The 18,088-nt window shown below is 39.4% G+C and overlaps 2 protein-coding genes across 4 annotated transcripts; one reads left to right on the forward strand and one right to left on the reverse strand.

Moving 5' to 3' along the window:
- Positions 1-4,520: 4,520 nt before the first annotated feature.
- ogfod3 (2-oxoglutarate and iron dependent oxygenase domain containing 3) lies at positions 4,521-18,042 on the reverse strand. Of its 3 annotated transcripts, none has more exons than XM_049759608.2 (9): positions 17,819-18,042; positions 17,096-17,322; positions 16,162-16,237; positions 16,013-16,055; positions 15,684-15,748; positions 15,353-15,409; positions 15,017-15,170; positions 14,165-14,288; positions 4,521-4,699 (listed from the first exon to the last, which is right to left on the reverse strand). In XM_049759608.2, the coding sequence occupies exons 1-9, from the start codon at positions 17,884-17,886 to the stop codon at positions 4,536-4,538; spliced, it is 978 nt and encodes a 325-aa protein (XP_049615565.1). In that variant the 5' UTR covers positions 17,887-18,042; the 3' UTR covers positions 4,521-4,535. The 3 variants fall into 3 exon arrangements, with proteins under 3 accessions (XP_049615565.1, XP_049615567.1, XP_049615566.1); XM_049759610.2 differs by lacking the exon at positions 4,521-4,699 and adding an exon at positions 6,898-6,985 and having other exon boundaries at positions 17,819-18,041; XM_049759609.2 differs by lacking the exon at positions 4,521-4,699 and adding an exon at positions 10,395-11,280 and having other exon boundaries at positions 17,819-18,040.
- On the forward strand, positions 7,350-9,474 carry LOC125991582 (urotensin-2 receptor). Its single transcript, XM_049759607.1, has 2 exons — positions 7,350-8,442; positions 8,814-9,474. Exons 1-2 carry the CDS (start codon positions 7,376-7,378, stop codon positions 8,941-8,943), a joined length of 1,197 nt encoding a protein of 398 aa, XP_049615564.1. The 5' UTR covers positions 7,350-7,375; the 3' UTR covers positions 8,944-9,474.
- Positions 18,043-18,088: the final 46 nt, after the last annotated feature.

Genomic DNA, 18,088 nt, shown 5'->3' on the forward strand with positions numbered 1-18,088 from the left:
CATGACAGTCATGGTCACGGATCACAAGGCACAAATCCGCAGAGGCTTAATGTAACTATTATAATTAGTGTGCACCAGAAAATGAGCCAAACAGCTATAGCCTCAAAAAATATAGCAAGTATAGAAATATATATTAACTTGAATATATCAATGCCATGTGTTTAATCTAAAGAGACCAGGGGAGATTTGGATTTGCACCAATGAGTCAAGATGCTTTGCATACTGACACAATCCCGAATGTTGTCTGAACTGTTTCGGCGATGTCAAGAATTTGCAGGGAGTCTGCTACATTCCATCCCACAACGGCGCAGACACCCTCATCAAATGAAGTGCCTGCCCTCATTCTTGGAGGATATTTTAAGGCTTCCTTTGACATTTGCAGAAATTGGCAGGAAGGATATTTTGGCGTAATGCATCTCAGATGTCGCCGGACTTGGCGATGCCAAAACCTTTCAAGAGTTACTTGACAGGTTCATTTGTTTCAGGACACAAGATGGATCTCACATCCTAATTGTCCTTATTGGCTCCTTCTAGTCATTGATCACAATAATGACATTTACTTAGACTGACTGGAATCAATCAGATCGTAATGAACACATACCTACTTCACATACACATAGGCGAGAAGTGTAAATGATGGCTCCTGCACGATAATGACATTCCGTAAAAAGCTGGACTGAAAATGGAATTAGTCCGCCATGCGGTTTCACCTTTTTAAATCGAATCTAATTTCATTCTTTTTGATTTATTACTCACTGCACAAGACTTTTTTACTCCTGTTTTATTTGATTAGGATTTCTTCATAAATTGTCCCCTTTCGAAAATATTTACCTCCGTCACTAAAGGTGTTTATCAGTTTTCAAACAGTTTTCACTGAAGGTGTTTATCAGTTTTCAATCTGACAGGTTAATTTACTTCAAGAGCACAATTGGAAATAAGACGCACGCAAGCCAAGACGTCCACAACCCTTACCGCTAGAATCTTAATTGTCCTTATTGGTTCAGTCAAGGTAATGGCATTGGGTCAGTAATTGGTAGAAGCCTGATTTGGGCTTCACAAAATGACTCTTGACATCTTGTTTGATGAGGACTAATCCGCAATCAAGAAGGATTACAAACAAAGTCAAGTCAATACGATACACTCGTGTTCAAGGTGCAACAGTGGGCCCATGATGACAAGTCACTAGAATATATATATAAAAAATATTATATATAGAATACTAATAATAATGAAAATAATAATAATTCCATAATGCATATGGGTGCAAATGCAAGAGTTTTTTTTTTTAAATCTCCACCATTATATGCAGCATAAATTGTGGATAAGAAGGCTTCATGGTCTTTGGCTTTTATTAGTAGGTTTATAGCACTCTGGCTTTGCTTCACACAAATAAAGATGGATGAGCAGGTTTTGGTTCAGCTCTTTGTGTCTGCAGGGGTTACACTAAAAAGCATCTAAATCACCATCTAAATCTGATCTGCATTTTCTGCCTCTTTCTTTGGCATGCTGGCAATTTTTGCTTCCAGATAGGACGGAGCATACTAAGCAGCTCTCTTTTTTCCTATCAAAATATAAAGTATGTTATTTTCTTTTCTTTGAGGTCAAAGCTCTCCTCAGTGGCACTGTTTGTTTACTTACTGCAGGTCCAGATGGCACCGTGGTGTACAGCCCACATGTCAAAGTGTGTTATTTTACAGCTCACTCGAAGAAGCAGCAGCATTGTAAAGATCCAGTAACCCGAACCCTTCACAATAAACAACATATTATGTGTTGTTTGCTCCAAAAAGTGCAAATTCCAAATAGAAAAAAAAATATGCTTGAGCACTCACAACAACTTAGTTAAATCCCGAAGGAACTTTTCCAAGATTCCTTTCATATAGCCTCTACAAAAGACTTAAAGCTGCACTGATCAATATTTTATATTGTCATGGTCTCTATTGGCTAGTATCTAACGCCGCAGTTTTCCAAAGTCACAACAGACTGCGGTCAGTTGAATGTCTGGCTTTTGAGCTTCCCAACTTGTTTCACAGTGTGACTCCCACCAGCGGGATCAATATTCTATCCTGTCACAGCAGGCTGCTAGATCAACACACTCCCAAATGCTCCGACACTACCAAAGAGCAGGCGCGCAAAATGCAATCTTTCATTAAAAGCAGATCATTTCAAGGCTATCAGATAACTGTCTTAACTTATTACAAAGAGCGCACCATCTGTCCAGCCATGTGGTGGTCGACAAATATTTTAAAGATGATATTGTATGCGCCAGAGATAATACAAAATAAGTAGATCGTAATACAATTAGAAGTAGTAGCACCCAACAGATTCATTTCACCGAATGAATTGATCGTGAAACGCAGACTCTGGTGGATTGTGTGTATTGAGAAGAAGAAGAAAAAAAAAGAAATTCACCTCAGCGGCCTCATTTCAGTTCAATTTCACGGGGTTGGTGTGTCACGAGATAGCACCGCAAGCCAGGAGTCACATTACAAAAGAAACAAATTTTCTATAGCTGGTTCCAAACCCATGTAGGGAAGGAACAGCATCCACGCGAATCAAAAGGATGAAAAAGACATTTCCCTGCTTAAGGGATCAACACTGCAGATGTATCAGACAAAGAACTTTTTTTTTTCCTGGTCGATATTTGTTCTGTGTATTTTAAATCACTGCCTCTCACTAGAACAGACTGCACGGTGACTATATCTTACAAGATGATAGATTAGCTTGCACCGGTGTCGCTAATAAATTATCCATGAATCATTCCATACCTGCGAGATGATTTATTACATGACTAAAACGCATGAACCGCAGAAACGTGTCTTTAAGAAACCTTCAGTCTCCTATCACTCGTAAACATTATTTAAGCCTAATGACATCACATGGGTTAATAATGAGTTATTTTATTTGACCTAATTAATCCTGGACGCTATGATTCATGTTTTTATCGTGGTATGCCGATAAAAACAACACTCATTTATCATCCCTTACTGTTTTAAGAAAAACAGACTCCTATCGTTTCTCAACTGTTGACGTTGGAGCGTTCACAAGACTGCTGCGAGAAAGGCTTGGTCTTCCGTCCCTGACTAAAACAACAGAAACTGTAAAAGCACACCAAGACAAACAATGACTTTGCTGTAAATGAGAAAAGTAATAAAACGCCGGCTTCTTTTCAGTGTTGTAAAGCCTGGCTGACAAAACAGTTATCGCTCTATTGATCCATGTATTGTATTCCCCCTGCCCACAGTGGTAATAACGTCAAGTTCCTTTTGACACTTACATTTATACTATTTGTGTCGAAATAAATCGCCTCCTGCTTTCAAATGACAATCGAGACTCTTTAAAGCTCACAAGTGAGACCAAAACACTTTAGTCATCCATCTATTTTCCATGGCTTGTCCTCATTTGTGAGCTCAGGGCCTTTGCTTGGTAAATTCAAAAGCCTGCGTCTGGCTCAATGTCAGCTTGGATCCATCCAGCTCATCAATTACCCAGAACGGGATAAAGCCATAGAAAATGGATGCATTAACACTAAGTTCATTCACACATTTCATATTTAAGTGAATATTTTGGGCAAATGTTCACTGTGCCGCCCTCACATAATTAGCTTGGGTCAAACTTTTCGTGGCGTTACTTATTAACAGTACACAAAAGACAAGCAATTTTAATTGACTCGACTCAACAATTATTGTCACTCTAAATGTTAATGAAGGAGAGACTGACTTTCATGCTACTCCTGATTCCGATCTGTAAAGAAGCTGGCAATGTAAAATTGGAAAAAGCTCCGATAGAATTGCACAAAGCAATGCAATAAATAGTTTCTAAATAACTGGAACTATTATAGTAGCAATTGTTGACTGTAGGGAATGAAAAAAGAAATATGATAGTGTTAAAGCAATACTGTAAAAAAGATCAATATCACTTGAAGTTCTTTTAACATGAGGCTGTAGAGCAAGGTGCCCTCTAACCAACAACAGCTAATTGCATATTCATGTTTGGCTGCTGTCATTGGTGAAAAACATTTTGACTTCCCTTTCCTATCTATAAAACAAAACCTGGTTGAGCCAGTCACTGTAACATTCGTGCTCCAAGTTGGCACTGTAATTAATTAGGTTATTAGATCTCAGCCACTGTTGGGGTTCTTTTCATCCATTTTCCACACTATCATTTATCCTCATTAGGGTGGAGAGCAAGCTGGAGCCTCTCTAAAAAATGTCGTTTTGTCGCACTGCACAAATGCCATGTCACAAGTTTCAAGGGAGCGTGCAATTGGCATGCTGAACGCTAGAGCGCTTGGCCGCCAATGAAATGTTCATTTCTCTACCCTAGGCCATCTCCAAAGAGGCTTTCATCATTTCATGAGTTTTCATCTGCATGCTGGTTCTACTTATGGCGGTCTCGACCTTCCCAAAATGCAACAAACATTGATGGCCTGGCCGTGGCAATAAGCTTTTGTTTTGTGGTAGATTAAATATTTCATTTGAAAACTCTATTAAAACTGAATGGACACTTCTACTCGTTGTTCAGCATGTGAAAAGTTATCATATCATTGCAAGAGTGACAAAAAAAGAAATACTTTCATAAATAGACTTGTTACATACCTTTGAGCTTTGTCCAGGGACATTTTTTTTACCACTCTGCACTTGGATTGCCGTTTGGGGTCTTGTACTGCGTAGAATGACATCACAGACATCTGAGATCCGGCCTGTCAAAATGTGTAAAATTACTTTCTGAATCAATGCGGATATTTTGCTTCACACAGTCAAGTGGTGACTCCCAAAAAAAAAAATTCACACTTGATTCCTTAGCATAGTTAATTTTAAAAGCCATTTCACTAAACAGAGTGAGAATTAATGTAAAGGCAAAACTGTCACTCTGCATGATGAAACTCTCCATTTAATATTAATCATATTCATACATGCCTATATGAAAATAGACTGATCGAGAGCATTATAATTCACAAAGCGAAGAAAAACGTTAAAGGCAGTTTCTGAACTTTTCTCTTAGTGTGATCGCCGAGGGAAAAACTAATTATCTGGATTGTTCAAATGTATTGTTCGACAAATCTCTCCCGTCGCGTTTGAGGCGACACAAGTCTTAAAATACAAAACCAGTCTCAAAGTAATTTCCTCATGTGAGGACTACAAAGCTTATCTGACTATTTGTATATGAATAGCTTGTGGCTGTAATGAGCTTGAAATGAAAGGCCTAAATGAGTCACTTCTCCCAGTTGTAGTTGCTTCTGGAGGTTTTCTTAGACACTTAATGATAAAGCTCCTTGTTGGCATGGCAATTGGAGGACAGGTCCAACGTCAAAGCACAAAACTATATGGAACTGCGGCTCTGGTATGGATCAATCTCCTCCATGGATTCCAGCTAAGTCGACAATGCGCCTCTCCTACATTTGGAAAGAAATGAGAGGATTCGCGTTCATTGGCTGGGAAGCGAGTCAACTGTGTTCACTCCCACAACGGCGTAATTGCCCATTTCTACCTACTTGTGAAAAGCACCACTTTACCATCACAATGTAGATTTATTTCTATTTTTTCTTGATATCATTGCCACTCAGTCCGTGGCTCATAGTGTGAATAGAGCTGTTATCTCGCTATTGCCTAAGGCTGGGGGGGGAATCGAAAATGAACATGTTCTGTTCTTTCAGTCGGTTAAATAATCATGACAGCAGCGAGGCAAGCTTGTTCTCTTGTGCTATTGAGATCATTGGAATATTGCACTTCTCATTTTTGATTATGCCGATAATATTTTATTGACATTGTCTAGACCTGTGCCCAACATTATTCACCGAATGTGGTTTCTGGATCAACTGGTGAGGCTGTCTCTTGAAATAGTATGAACATGACCTGCGATAAAGGTATAAAGGTGCTAAAATCACATTTCCAAGTGACAGCGTTTTGCACTTGAATAGCAGCACCAAAGACAGACTGTGCAGAATGATTTGAACAGAATGTCAAATTTACCATTATCCCTGCAAGGGGGAGGGCAGAGGTGCTTAAAATAAACGTGCTCCCAAGATTAGCATTTTTTTTTCTTCTATCCCATTAGAAATCCCCCAGAGATGGATTAAAGATTTTAACAAACCATTTTCATACCAAAAAAAATAGAATTACTGTCCATAGGAAGAAGGATGGATTAGGGATTTCAGATATTTATCCATATTTAGCAATCAATGGAATATGAGCAGCCTTTCGAAATATGAAGGGGATGTAGCTCGAAGGAAAAGGCGTAAGGAAAAGTTTAGACTGTAAGTTAAAATGTTTGCTTAGCATCTTTTGGTAAATATACCGATATTGAATTTTTTAAAGACAGCAAAAGCAATACATAAACAACTTGAAATTCATGGTTTATGCACTCCTGTCCCATATGGAAAAATCTATTATTTATGGATGCAGAAAAGCGATTAACAATGATGCATGGATAGATAAAAATGTTGCTGAGCTGCACTACAGACTCAGTAGTAATGTAGACATTTACATTTCCACCAGCGTAGCTTCGTACTTAAAATCCAGATGGTAGGTGATAATTACTCGGCAGGTATTAAACTAAAGAGACGTATTCATTTAATGAGTTACAAATCGGAATGTTGTCTTTTTTTTTTTATAGAGCACCTATTCAAACACAATGTCTGAATTTTACAGCAAACTAATGGGAAGCTTTCTTGAGCTGGACAAATTAATGCTAGATGATTAAAAATGAAGGTGGAGAAAATAGGCCAAGAACTGGAAGAAAACTGGTCAAGGAGGCTTCCAAGAAGCATGGAAGGCGTTGCAGGAATTTTTAGCCAGTGTAGGCTTTAGATGAGGCTAGTAAGCAAAAAAAATCAGGAACATCTGAACTTTATTTGGGTTTTATCTGCGGCACTTTAACAAATGCCAGGTGTGTGCTGACCTTCATTTAACAAGGGTTTGATCACTGCTTGGCCTGCTAATCTTTTCCTGTCCTCTTTGGTCCTCATTCTTCACAAGTTGTGTTTTTCCTGCATTTTCACAAAATCGCACAATCTAAACAACCACAGTTGCACTTTTCCAGCTAAGAAGTGACATATAGATCCAGCATTTTGCATGACTTTGCAAATTAATTAAAATACATCCATTTTTAATATAACAATAAAATGGACAGTTGTTTAAACTGTTGGTGTGCACAGAAAATATCTTTCAAAATAAATGTAGATACAAAACCTAAAGAAAATAAAATACTTATAAAGATTTTTCGTTTTTAGATTCTCTTATTTGCCATACTGTAATTAATCCCTTGGAGGAAATTCACTCTCAAGGTTAGCTGCATCGTTTGTGCTGGATTCCATGAAATCGTGCAAAGCTAACGAGTGTGCAATTGTTGCCAGATTTTCGTCCCGAATGTTACGGTGATGACGTCACGAGCCAAACTGCAGTGTGCAGGCTGCTGCGATAAGCGACAGACGGGAGACACAACCTGCGAACGAGCGCATCTTTCCAAAAACTTCTCCGGCGCGCAAAGCAACGGGGGAGACATGGAGAGGAGGACAAATAAGTCTTTTTTGGGTGCCGGTCCGCCGACAGCCGATGAGGAACTCGTCATCACCTCCACGTTTGGGACCCTCCTGTCCGTCGTGTACATCGTCGGGGTGTCCGGGAACGTGTACACGTTGGTGGTGATGTGTCACTCCATCCGCTTCGCGACCTCCATGTACATCTCCATCATCAACCTCGCTCTTGCTGACCTGCTCTACCTGTCCACCATCCCTTTCGTGGTGTCCACCTACTTCCTAAAGGACTGGTACTTTGGCGACGTGGGATGCCGCGTCCTGCTCAGCCTCGATCTCTTCACCATGCACGCAAGCATCTTTACGCTGACGGTCATGTGCTCCGAGCGCTACCTGGCCGTCACCAAGCCTCTGGACACGGTGCGCCGCTCCAAGAGTTACCGCAAAGCGCTGGCGTGGGGCGTGTGGCTCCTCTCCTTGCTCCTCACCGTGCCCATGATGATCATGGTTGCCGAGACGAGCGCCAAATCGCCGGACGGGAAGGTGAAAAGAATGTGCGCGCCCACATGGGCGCCACTCGCCTACAAAGTCTACGTGACGGTTCTGTTCGGTACCAGCATCATGGCGCCGGGTCTCATTATCGGTTACCTGTACGTCAAGCTGGCGCGCACCTATTTGGAATCCCAGCGCAACGCATCGGTGATCAGCAAAGGCGCAAAGCGCACGCCTAAACAAAAGGTGCTTCTTATGATCTTCACCATCGTGTTGGTGTTCTGGGCATGTTTTCTGCCCTTTTGGATTTGGCAGCTGCTGCCTCTCTACCACGGCAAGCCGCTGAGCCTGGCCTCGAGGACGCATACCTGTATCAACTACCTGGTGGCCAGCCTCACCTACAGCAACAGCTGTATTAACCCTTTCCTCTACACGCTCCTCACTCGGAACTACAGGGAGTACCTGAAGAACAGACACAAGTATGTATATGCCAAGCCTTTGAATTAGTTTTTTATTATTATTACTATCATTTGCCATTAGTTTAAAAGTCAACTGGGAATTGTAGTGAAGTTTGACTTTATCACCACAGGCGGAGCTAGAGAGGGGGGCTGTGGGGGCACTGCCCCCCTGAAATATGCTTTATATTTATATGCTTTCATATTTACATCACCAGAGAAAACATACTTTAAGCAAGACTATATCAAAACAAGACTATACCTACTGAAAAATCCATATATTAGAGAAGCAACAATTAATTGAGAACCAAGCATTAATTCATATTTGTGCATTTCCGATTGATTGACTATACTCGCATTTTCGTTGTTGTTCTACTATTTAAAAAAACAAACAGGAGCTTCTACAGGTACACCTCATCGTTTAAGCAGCGGCCACCCAGCCTGTATTCTTGGGGTCGACCAGCATCCTCCAGTAATCAGTTGGAGTTTACGTCAGAGACGTTCGTCATGGGGACGTTCAAGTGATGTGGGAACCACTTGGAAGTCAAGTGGAGGGAAAGGAAGGGAAGGAAGGCTTCTGAGGAAGCACAAGAGGTAGGTGGAAAAATTGCTGCATAGAGCCAATGCCAAGTTGCTGCTGTGACGACCTTTCCCACTAGACATCATTTTCCAAACAATGTTGATGGAAAAAGATTTGGTCAGGAAATAACCTGAAACACATCCTGTTCATGATGTTCTTTATGGACAAGCAACTAATGCTCAAATGAGTCTCATGTTTAATGGATATGGGTTTAATGAAAGAAGCTTGTTTACTCCAATCAGCCTTATGAATGTATTATCATCTCAAACAGACACCTGTTCTTTTAAGCATCATTTTTAAAACAAACCTCAGAGTTTGGATTGTTAACGTGCAAAGGGTAGTATGGTCAAGTTTGATCAGATTAGCTATTGCGATATAAAACAGTTGGAACTTCAGTTCATGAAACATTTGATTGATTCATTTTCTTTATAATACATCCACAAAATTGATAGAACAGGAAAATATAACTTACTGTCAAACTACTTATCCAATACAGTATATAAAATATCTTAATAATAATAATAATAAAACAACAAAAGAATATACACTGTTATGCACAACAATTTAATATTTTAACAAGTAACGCTTTTTTTTGTAGCTGGAACTCACTCAGAAATTGGAAGTGGAGCTAATATTGACATAATTTATTATATTTAACTTTTCCTTAATTTCTGAGTGAATAAATTCATAAATCCAAGCGAGACAACATGAACATATTTAAATGGAAATAAGACTCTACTAATTGGAATATTATTTCCCCATCAAACTTGGTAGCAAAATGGACGGTCACAGCTAATAAACTTGGTAATATGGCTTTGGGGATCATTTTCTACGAGAGTTATTTAATAGAAAAACTTACAGTGGTACTTGCAAAGATTATTTGAACATAATTAGATGTTAAGTCACCAAGGCAACGGCGACCTGCTTCGGCCCTCATTTGAACTTGTCTCCGAATACTAGCTAAATTACATTTGAAAAAGTCAATGTCCCAGATCCACTTGAACTGTTAGAGTGTGTACAGACTCATGAATAAATTCATTGCAACCTATCCCTGAGTGCTTTGTGTACTCACAAAGCACAGAGGTGAAAAAAGCAGCCTCTTCTTTGCTACAGTCACATTCATTATCTTGTCAATTTCTGGAAGGAGGAGCTCAGTGCCAAAACCTCGTTTGCCTCCTTACATAGCGTTCATAAAATGAAAGAAGCACCAGAAAATACCCAAAAGTAAATTATCTGGCCTGGCATCTGGGGGGGGGGGGGGGGGGGGGTATTTCAAGGGGGGGCTAAAGCCACCCAAAAATATTGAATATATACATTTTTGAAGAAAAAAACAATTGGTAAATACACAAGTGTATGTGGTGGAGATCTTGCAAATGTGATCAAACACAGACAGGGATTGGAGAAGAAACAAAGATTTATTAAAAGAGTGAAAACCAAATTTAGTCTTCATACAGTTTCAAATAATCACAGGTTAACAATTTGCAGTGCAAATCCAAGCTCACAACTTGATTTCTAGGTAAGAATGCAAACTGCCGTTCATTTCTAGACGGAAAAATCAATTGGTACTTCAAAATGCCTTCTATTTCTTGCCGCAAATAAAGAAGCAAAACGTTTGGCTTTATCAAAATTGCTCAGGGGGGAAAAGTCCATAGAAAAGAATTGAAACGCAATGACATTTGACTGAAAGTTGAACTTTTATGGATATGCATTTGAAACTCAGTTAATCTGTCACATGGACAAAAAATGCCTATCTGATAGGCAAAAATGAAACAGCCTAAATAATGATTTGACCTATAAACGAGTCGATAGACAGGAACGCTAAGCTTAAGCAAGAGAGTTATCTTTCCCCCCATATTTGTTGGCCACCTCTTCATTAAATATTAAAACAGTCACTTGTTTGGGATCCTGAATGGAACATAAATGCCCTTAATACTTGAACTTCATTCAAAGTAATAATACTGCACAGTAAATGAGATTTAAACACCGTAACGATCATGTGAATTGAACTTGCACCACTGTGCACCCACAGAAGGAAGTTAAAGTAGCAACAAATGTTTTTTTTTTTTCGTCCTTCATCTTTCACCACTTGCAGGGCTCGACTGAAACGGGAGGACTGTGATGTCCGTCCCGTCGCCCGTGGCTGCCTCAGGGCAACGCAGGGTCGGCGATGGCTTGTGTAGGGTCGCACGTAAAGGACACGGTGATGGCGTATCGGGTACCCCAAGTCACCTTCTCCACACGGTGGAGGTTCTCAGAGCCGGAGGAGAAAAAAGACACTCGACCTTGGCAAGGAGAACGGGAAACGGAGGGAGGGGTGGGGGGGGATAAAAATGACACTTTTAAGGAAGCGGGACAACAAACGTTTTTAACCTTTAACACTTTTGGGAAGAGAACTTAATGGCCCAGACCGATAGCAATCACTTGGAGCACCAAACGGCTGGCTACAAATAGAAAAGTGGCTGGAGATTCATTTGCTTTGGCTTTTTGATTTGATTTTTACAAGGATGCTAAGTTTGGCATCTTTTATGGACGTCATTGCTTGAGTGAACTTGTGAATGACTTTTTTTTTTTTTTTTAAATAACAAGGAAGCTCTTTAGTGTTGGAGAAGTGTTTCTTGTCTGCTGTGTGCAGTGACTCATTGCTCAAAGATGGGAAAAAAATGACAGGGATTTGATTTGTCTAAATTAAGAAAAAAAAGAAAAAAAAACTTTCCCAGTTGGTCATATTTCCTCTTCAGGGAATATTTCGTTATTTGACTTTTATGGTTTCACTTTGTGAGCCGCAGTGTACAGTCTATTTTCTTTTTTTTTGTGCAATGTGTGGTGAGCTGTAATTAGCATTGGAATAAGTCATAGTTGGATGTTGTTGAAAGGAAGGCATGTTCAAGGACTGCAAATATTGTAACACTGCTTAGAAAGAATTGGCAAGATACAAAAGCTTAGCGATGACAATGGCGGGTAATTCAGGGGATTTGTAGGAGGCGGGAAATTTTATTATGATTGGACATACCAAAGTATTTTGTTGATTGTGACTTCACACAATAAAGACTTTAAGCAACTGCTTAAAAAAATGGAAAGAATGTGTGCGTGTGAATTTTCTTCCATCGCAGATAAAAGTGCGGTCGCGCAGTTGACTCAGCAAGGTGAAATTAATTTCCGAAGCATTTTTAATGGCTTAGCTCGGCCTTGATGACTTTGCTGCTTCAATGTCCTGAAATATTTGTGTAAGAATATTAGTTCAGGGCCATTGGAAGTGTACTGGTTCTCAAAGATGACTTTCATTTAGATGACTTGGGGGGGGTCAATGTCCCATTTACAATCATTCTTTTACTGACTGACATTAGTTTAGGCTGCTGTAGAAAAAAAAATATGGGCAGAGACATCCATGCAAGCGTGTAAGGACTTTATGATGCCAGAAAATGAACTTTTAAAATCTTGAATATAAACTATAAAAATAACGACTTGACAATAAAAAAATAAAAAAAATGCTTTACTCAAAACTATTTCACCTATCGTGCACTTTGTGATTGGCCTTTGAGCTGTCCTATTGACATGATGGCTGGTTTAAACAATCAATAAGCCATTTTGCTGTGATTTTAGTTGACATCAAACTGCGGACAGAAACGATGTCGAGACATTACACAATCAATACAATCTCTCCTCTCAACAGCTACGGCCCAGCGTGAGCGTGCCTTATGGGGAGATATTTTTCTCTGAGTAAAGTAACAAGTAAAAAGTCATTTCATTGTGTGTGTTCTCTACAAAATGTTTTGAAAAAGACAAAGATAACAAAAAAAATGGCATTAATTCCATGCAATTTTCAAGAGGAATGCTATATTATTTATTTTTTTAAATGATCTGTCACTGGTTGAATAGAATTTGTTTTTGAAACTGGTATTGGTAGAAAATATAATATTGAACATCCCTAGTGAGTCCATCAGGTATTCAATCCCCCACACACTCCTGAATGACACAGTATATCATTACATCTTAGTCATCGCAAAGAGACATGATTATCTCAGGGACTTAATCACCGATCCAAATCAACCCCCTGCAAAGTCCAAACATAAGGGGCAATCATGTACTGTCAATGAGGTGAACTTCTTTTTTTTTGCACAAGAAGAAGAAGAAGAAGAAAAGCTAGGCTACTGCAAAATGTGTGCGAGACGTTTTAGTGATGTCTCAAAATAAACGTGTCAAGCATCATGGAGCGGATTCTTTGACAGTTCTGTCATAACCCAGGCTCAGAATTCGAAAGCAGGTTGTTTTAAATTACATATGTCATGTTATTTTTTGTTTGAACAACATCCATCCATCTATCTCTTCTGTTCTACTACAAGTATGTGTCGCAAGGTTTGGGATTGCCGTATCCTATTTTAGGAAACTGTCAACAAGATGTCTCAAAAATTGTCTGCCCCTCTCAAAGGAATACCTTTGTGGATTCTTTTCGTGGCATAAATAATAATTCATTAAATTGACTTAACCGTCATTCATTTAAACTTCACCAGGCTCGTGACCATTTGCATTTTGGTGACTTGAAAATGATCAATTCAGTCAAATCAATTTAATAAAAAAGTAGCCTGGAAAGTATTCACATGAAATATTGAACTTCATTTGTGCGTCGTTTGAAAATATGGATACAGTAAAAAGTACAATAAAATTGTTTATAAATTCAAGGTCTGTAAAAAGAAATTTGGGCCATGTACTTAATAATTAAAATAAATAAAATCATCCAGCGTTATACCACAAAATGATGATGTATATAAAAATACTTGGGCAAAGCATGGACTTGTGATGTACAACAAAGCGAGGGAGGGAGGGCAACTGCTTCAGCACAGCATGGGGCAAACTTATTGTTGAACAATTACTGCACAGTGTTTGACTTCAGTCTGTTCTCAAGTGAATTCAATGCAACGTCATTCATAATAATGCCCAAATTATTATGATGGATGTAATGCCTCCCTTCCCCTTCCACGTCATGCAATAAGACCGTTTGACCTGCACCTCTAAACCGTATGAGTCAGTACATCACTTAGCAAGATTACGCTCACACGATTAGATATTCACTTATTCACTATGATCATTCTCTCATGAGCACTACTTGATTACCATTGTAATCATAACGGATGACGTCTCAAATAATTTGAATGAACAGTTGGTATTTACCTGCCTTTGGTTCCACTGTCTTATTGCCATTTTGGTCCATAAAGACAAATCTTCCTCCAGTGAAGTCAGAGCCATAGTCAGAAAGGTACAGAAGGGATGTGTAATCAAATGAGCCATAAGTCACCTGAGGAAAAAAAAAAAACGGAAAAGGATTTTTATTTAAAATATTTCATTACAATCTGTAAACTCACACAAATTGATAGTCTAGAGCCCGAAACAGGCAACCTAAAATAGCTAGCCTAGCATGACCAAAAGTTTACTTGTACTCTACGTCTTTCCCTGCTATGAACAAAACACACTTTGAATTGCGTCAAAATACAATTTGGGCTATGACACACTAATCGCTGCATGATCGATGGGAACGAAAAATGCTATCGAAAATGTCAAAGTCAATTTACATTTTAATGAGGGTGGGGGGTTAGCAATTACCCCTCCAAAAAAAGACACAGCGCAAGGAAGGCAAATCCTTCCCGGTTCAATTCTTTCTGTCACCCATATGCAGCGAGAATAAATGAGATGACCAATATTGATAGGGCCACACAAAACCAATATAACACTGCAAATATGCCAAATGGCAATCCGACGGGAATATACTGTATCATTATTGTAGTTTTTAAATAATGAAGAAATAAGTGAATTGTCAATTTGAACCTTTGCAAGATATTGGACCCGAGAAATACAAATTAAAAGCGGGCCTCCAACATGATTTAAGTGTGTTTGCAGGTTATGATGAATGTCTTCCCGTTCTTTCCATAAATATGCAGATGAATAAAAACAGAAAGTCTACAGAGTCACTGCATTTTCACCTCTTGCTTTTTAAAGAGCCTCAGACCCAACATGAACATTAAATACCTTATCAATGTGTGGGTGCCAGTACTCGTCATGTTGGGTCTTAGCTATTGTCGAATTGATCCTGGAGAAGAAGGTGGGCTTGGTGAGGTACATCACTGTTTGGTCCAAACCAAACGCCTCAGCGATTACGGATTGGATTCGCTTGCGTACGTCTCTAAAAATGAAAAGAACGTGAACGTGGTTAACAAAGCTGTATATTAAATAAAAGAAAAACAATTATTCATAATTTAGTGATTCATTATTATCACAAATAAATAACCAATTATTAATAATACAAATTTGAACACTGTGAAATAAAAGCCTAGTTGCTTTAAAATAACAATAGCAATTGTTCACCTGTAAAGTTGAAAATCCTCTTCTGTGAACACATCCTGGATCTGTTCGCCAAAATATCTGGAATCATCATTACCAAGGAGTCTGTGAGTTTGACTAACAGGATTGTATGTGGACAAGAATGCAAGGCAGAAGCCGCTGCTCCCAAGACGAATAAAATTTTATTGCCAGTTCAGGGCAAATGGATGGGCTATCAAGAAACAACCTGGAGACCAAAACTCAAAAAGCAATATGAGGCAGATTGATGACAACTTGAGACAACCCATTTCCACATTACGCAAGACATTCCAGTAGTATCGTAAAAAAAGATGTTACGCTCGCAATAGTGTCCCACCTGTAAATGTTGACAAATTGTGGCCCCATTGACAATGCTCCTGAGTGCAGATCCAAGATGGAGGCCTTTTAAGGTACAAAAAAAAACATTTAGCATTGAGGGGAATTTTTTTTTTTTTTAATCCAGGACTGTTTAATGTAGAGAAATAGCTAAAAACCACTATGGTCATAATTGGGCCAAATAGTGTTCTGTTTCCATGCAGGTACTTGCAATTTCAAAATGTGTTCCAAGAACATCATTCATGAGAAGAAACATTAAAAATAAGTGGAGAGGAGCGCTGACTGTGCAACAATTAAAGTTCATTTCATTTTATTAGGCAATATACTCACCCCTCCCTCTGATCCAGCCAGTTGAAGTCCCCTCTCAGCCAGGCTGTTTCAAAAACACCAATAAAAATGATATACTTGTCCCTTCAAGGCAGTGAAAATAAATGGCTAATAGAAATCAGACAGATTGTTTTCTGTTTAGCAGTATTCACCTCCTTAGGACCTGAGCTTCCTCCCTCGTCACTAGGCCGTCTGCCACGGCACGCCCGCACTTCTGAGGGGTGCATCCTGAAAAATAAAGGAACATCTTCAGATATGCTATCCTGTTATCTTTATTAGGCAATCTCCCTCTTACTTGACAATCACATCCTTTTCAAATTAAGAGCAAATTAATTACAACATGAAGCATTGGTGGACTCCTGCCCCTTTTGTCCATTGTAAATTACAACTACTCCCCAGGTCCAGCACTATTATATTTATTATTGCTGAAATGTGTTATAGTGGTATTTTAATGAACTTTCACACTCCAAATGGCTCCTCCACTGTAGCTTTAAATCTCCTCTTTCAACATTGTGTATGTTGGCTGCAGTGGAGAGTGTAATGCAAACCTGGACATGTCTGCTGCATCGCATTCCAAATAAGGGATATCCATGTATTATTTATATTTGGGCATTCAATGAATTTGTGATACATGGAATTACTATACCGGTCCTTGAATATGAAGGTGGGAAAAGAGGCAAGTGGGAGTTTTGTGTGGCAGTTATTCAAGGTTGAGCCAACAGCTCCTGTCAAGACAATGACAACACCTCAGCGGGTGTCAAGGTGAAACAGCTGCAACATTAGACTGGGTAAAAAAAAAAAAACAGTTGGTGGCCCTTTTTTTAACACTCATAAATCACAATTCTGGCACACAGCATTGCACCAAGTTCAGGCTCATTAGGACTCCAGTTTTCTACCTTTACAAACCTGCTGCCCTCTAGTGTACACTGGGGAAACTTCAAAACCACACCCTACCAGATTGATTTATTTCCACCATTTTTTCACAAATGACTCTGTTTGATTGAATGCCATTTCATTGATCATGCAACAGATGCGCACTCTCTTGACAACATATTCATTCCAGGGGTGTCAAAGCAAAAGCCTCACCTGGGTAACGTTTGTAGTTCTCATAGTCTTCGGAGCACTGGACGATAAAGACCCTGGGCTCGGGGGACACGTGCTCACGCTGGCTGACCAATGTTTCCGTTATGCCACTATCCAAGGACGTGACATATAGCCATGCTGCTGCCCCACACAAACAAAGACTAACCAGCAACAAAGCGGTTAGGCTTCTGGTACTCCACCAAGCAGTGCCCTGCCGCAGTGCATTGCCCCTGACAAAAGAGATGGGGGAGAGAATCAGATTTACAAACATTAAATGTAAAAGAAGCCAGCTAGTCAAATTTTCTACAGCTATTGATTGTTCATTTAATGGGCACCAGGTCTGGAAAGTTATATTCTAAATACAACAATAATCTACTCATAATACAACATGAAAATACTCTGTTAATTAATTTAATGAATAGAAGCAAGGAACATCCATCCATATAATAGATTACAGCAGACAATAAATTACAATATTTCCCTTTCTCCCCAAACGCAACCCAACGCACGCATGCGCACACGAACTACGTTGGCCCAATTGATCATTGTTGATATAATTAATGTCACCGACAGGAATGTGGAAACCTGAAACGTTTAATGTCTCATTCTGAATTCAAGTCACACGATGTCATTCAACAATTCAATATGTATCATACTAACATTATATTTCTGCAAAGAAAGACCGTATCACCGTTAACTGAAGCTGAAAAAAGGTTATTGGCTCACCTTTTGATTTTCTTCCCTATCTCTGTAGAATTCAGGCCTTTCGCATTTCGCTGTCGTACTGGCGCCATTAAAATTGTAGCCTGTCGTTTTGCTTTCCAAGCACGCTGTCATGAAAGAATATGGTCGTTGCTTTGATTGCTAATCATTCTATAAACATTGCTTAACAGCCGCGCCACAAGCACCCGAATCCTTTTCTATTTCCGGTTTTGCGCGTGTTAGACATCATGATTGGGTCGTATGAAGAAAAAGCGATTGTTTCATTGGACAACG

The sequence above is a fragment of the Syngnathus scovelli genome, chromosome 21 (assembly GCF_024217435.2).
Source record: "Syngnathus scovelli strain Florida chromosome 21, RoL_Ssco_1.2, whole genome shotgun sequence".
NCBI classification, from domain to species: domain Eukaryota; kingdom Metazoa; phylum Chordata; class Actinopteri; order Syngnathiformes; family Syngnathidae; genus Syngnathus; species Syngnathus scovelli.

What these genes read in the sequence shown, in the direction of transcription:
- ogfod3 (XM_049759608.2), bottom strand. Translation starts at nt 17,886, where the DNA reads ATGGCGCCAGTACGACAGCGAAATGCGAAAGGCCTGAATTCTACAGAG. An exon ending in GAACTACAAACGTTACCCAG is followed by an intron (nt 16,238 to 17,095) that starts GTGAGGCTTTTG and finishes TTTATTTTTCAG; the next exon opens with GATGCACCCCTCAGAAGTGC. An exon ending in GAGGATTTTCAACTTTACAG is followed by an intron (nt 15,171 to 15,352) that starts GTGAACAATTGC and finishes TTTCATTTTTAG; the next exon opens with AGACGTACGCAAGCGAATCC.
- LOC125991582 (XM_049759607.1), top strand. Translation starts at nt 7,376, where the DNA reads ATGACGTCACGAGCCAAACTGCAGTGTGCAGGCTGCTGCGATAAGCGA. An exon ending in TACCTGAAGAACAGACACAA is followed by an intron (nt 8,443 to 8,813) that starts GTATGTATATGC and finishes AAAAACAAACAG; the next exon opens with GAGCTTCTACAGGTACACCT.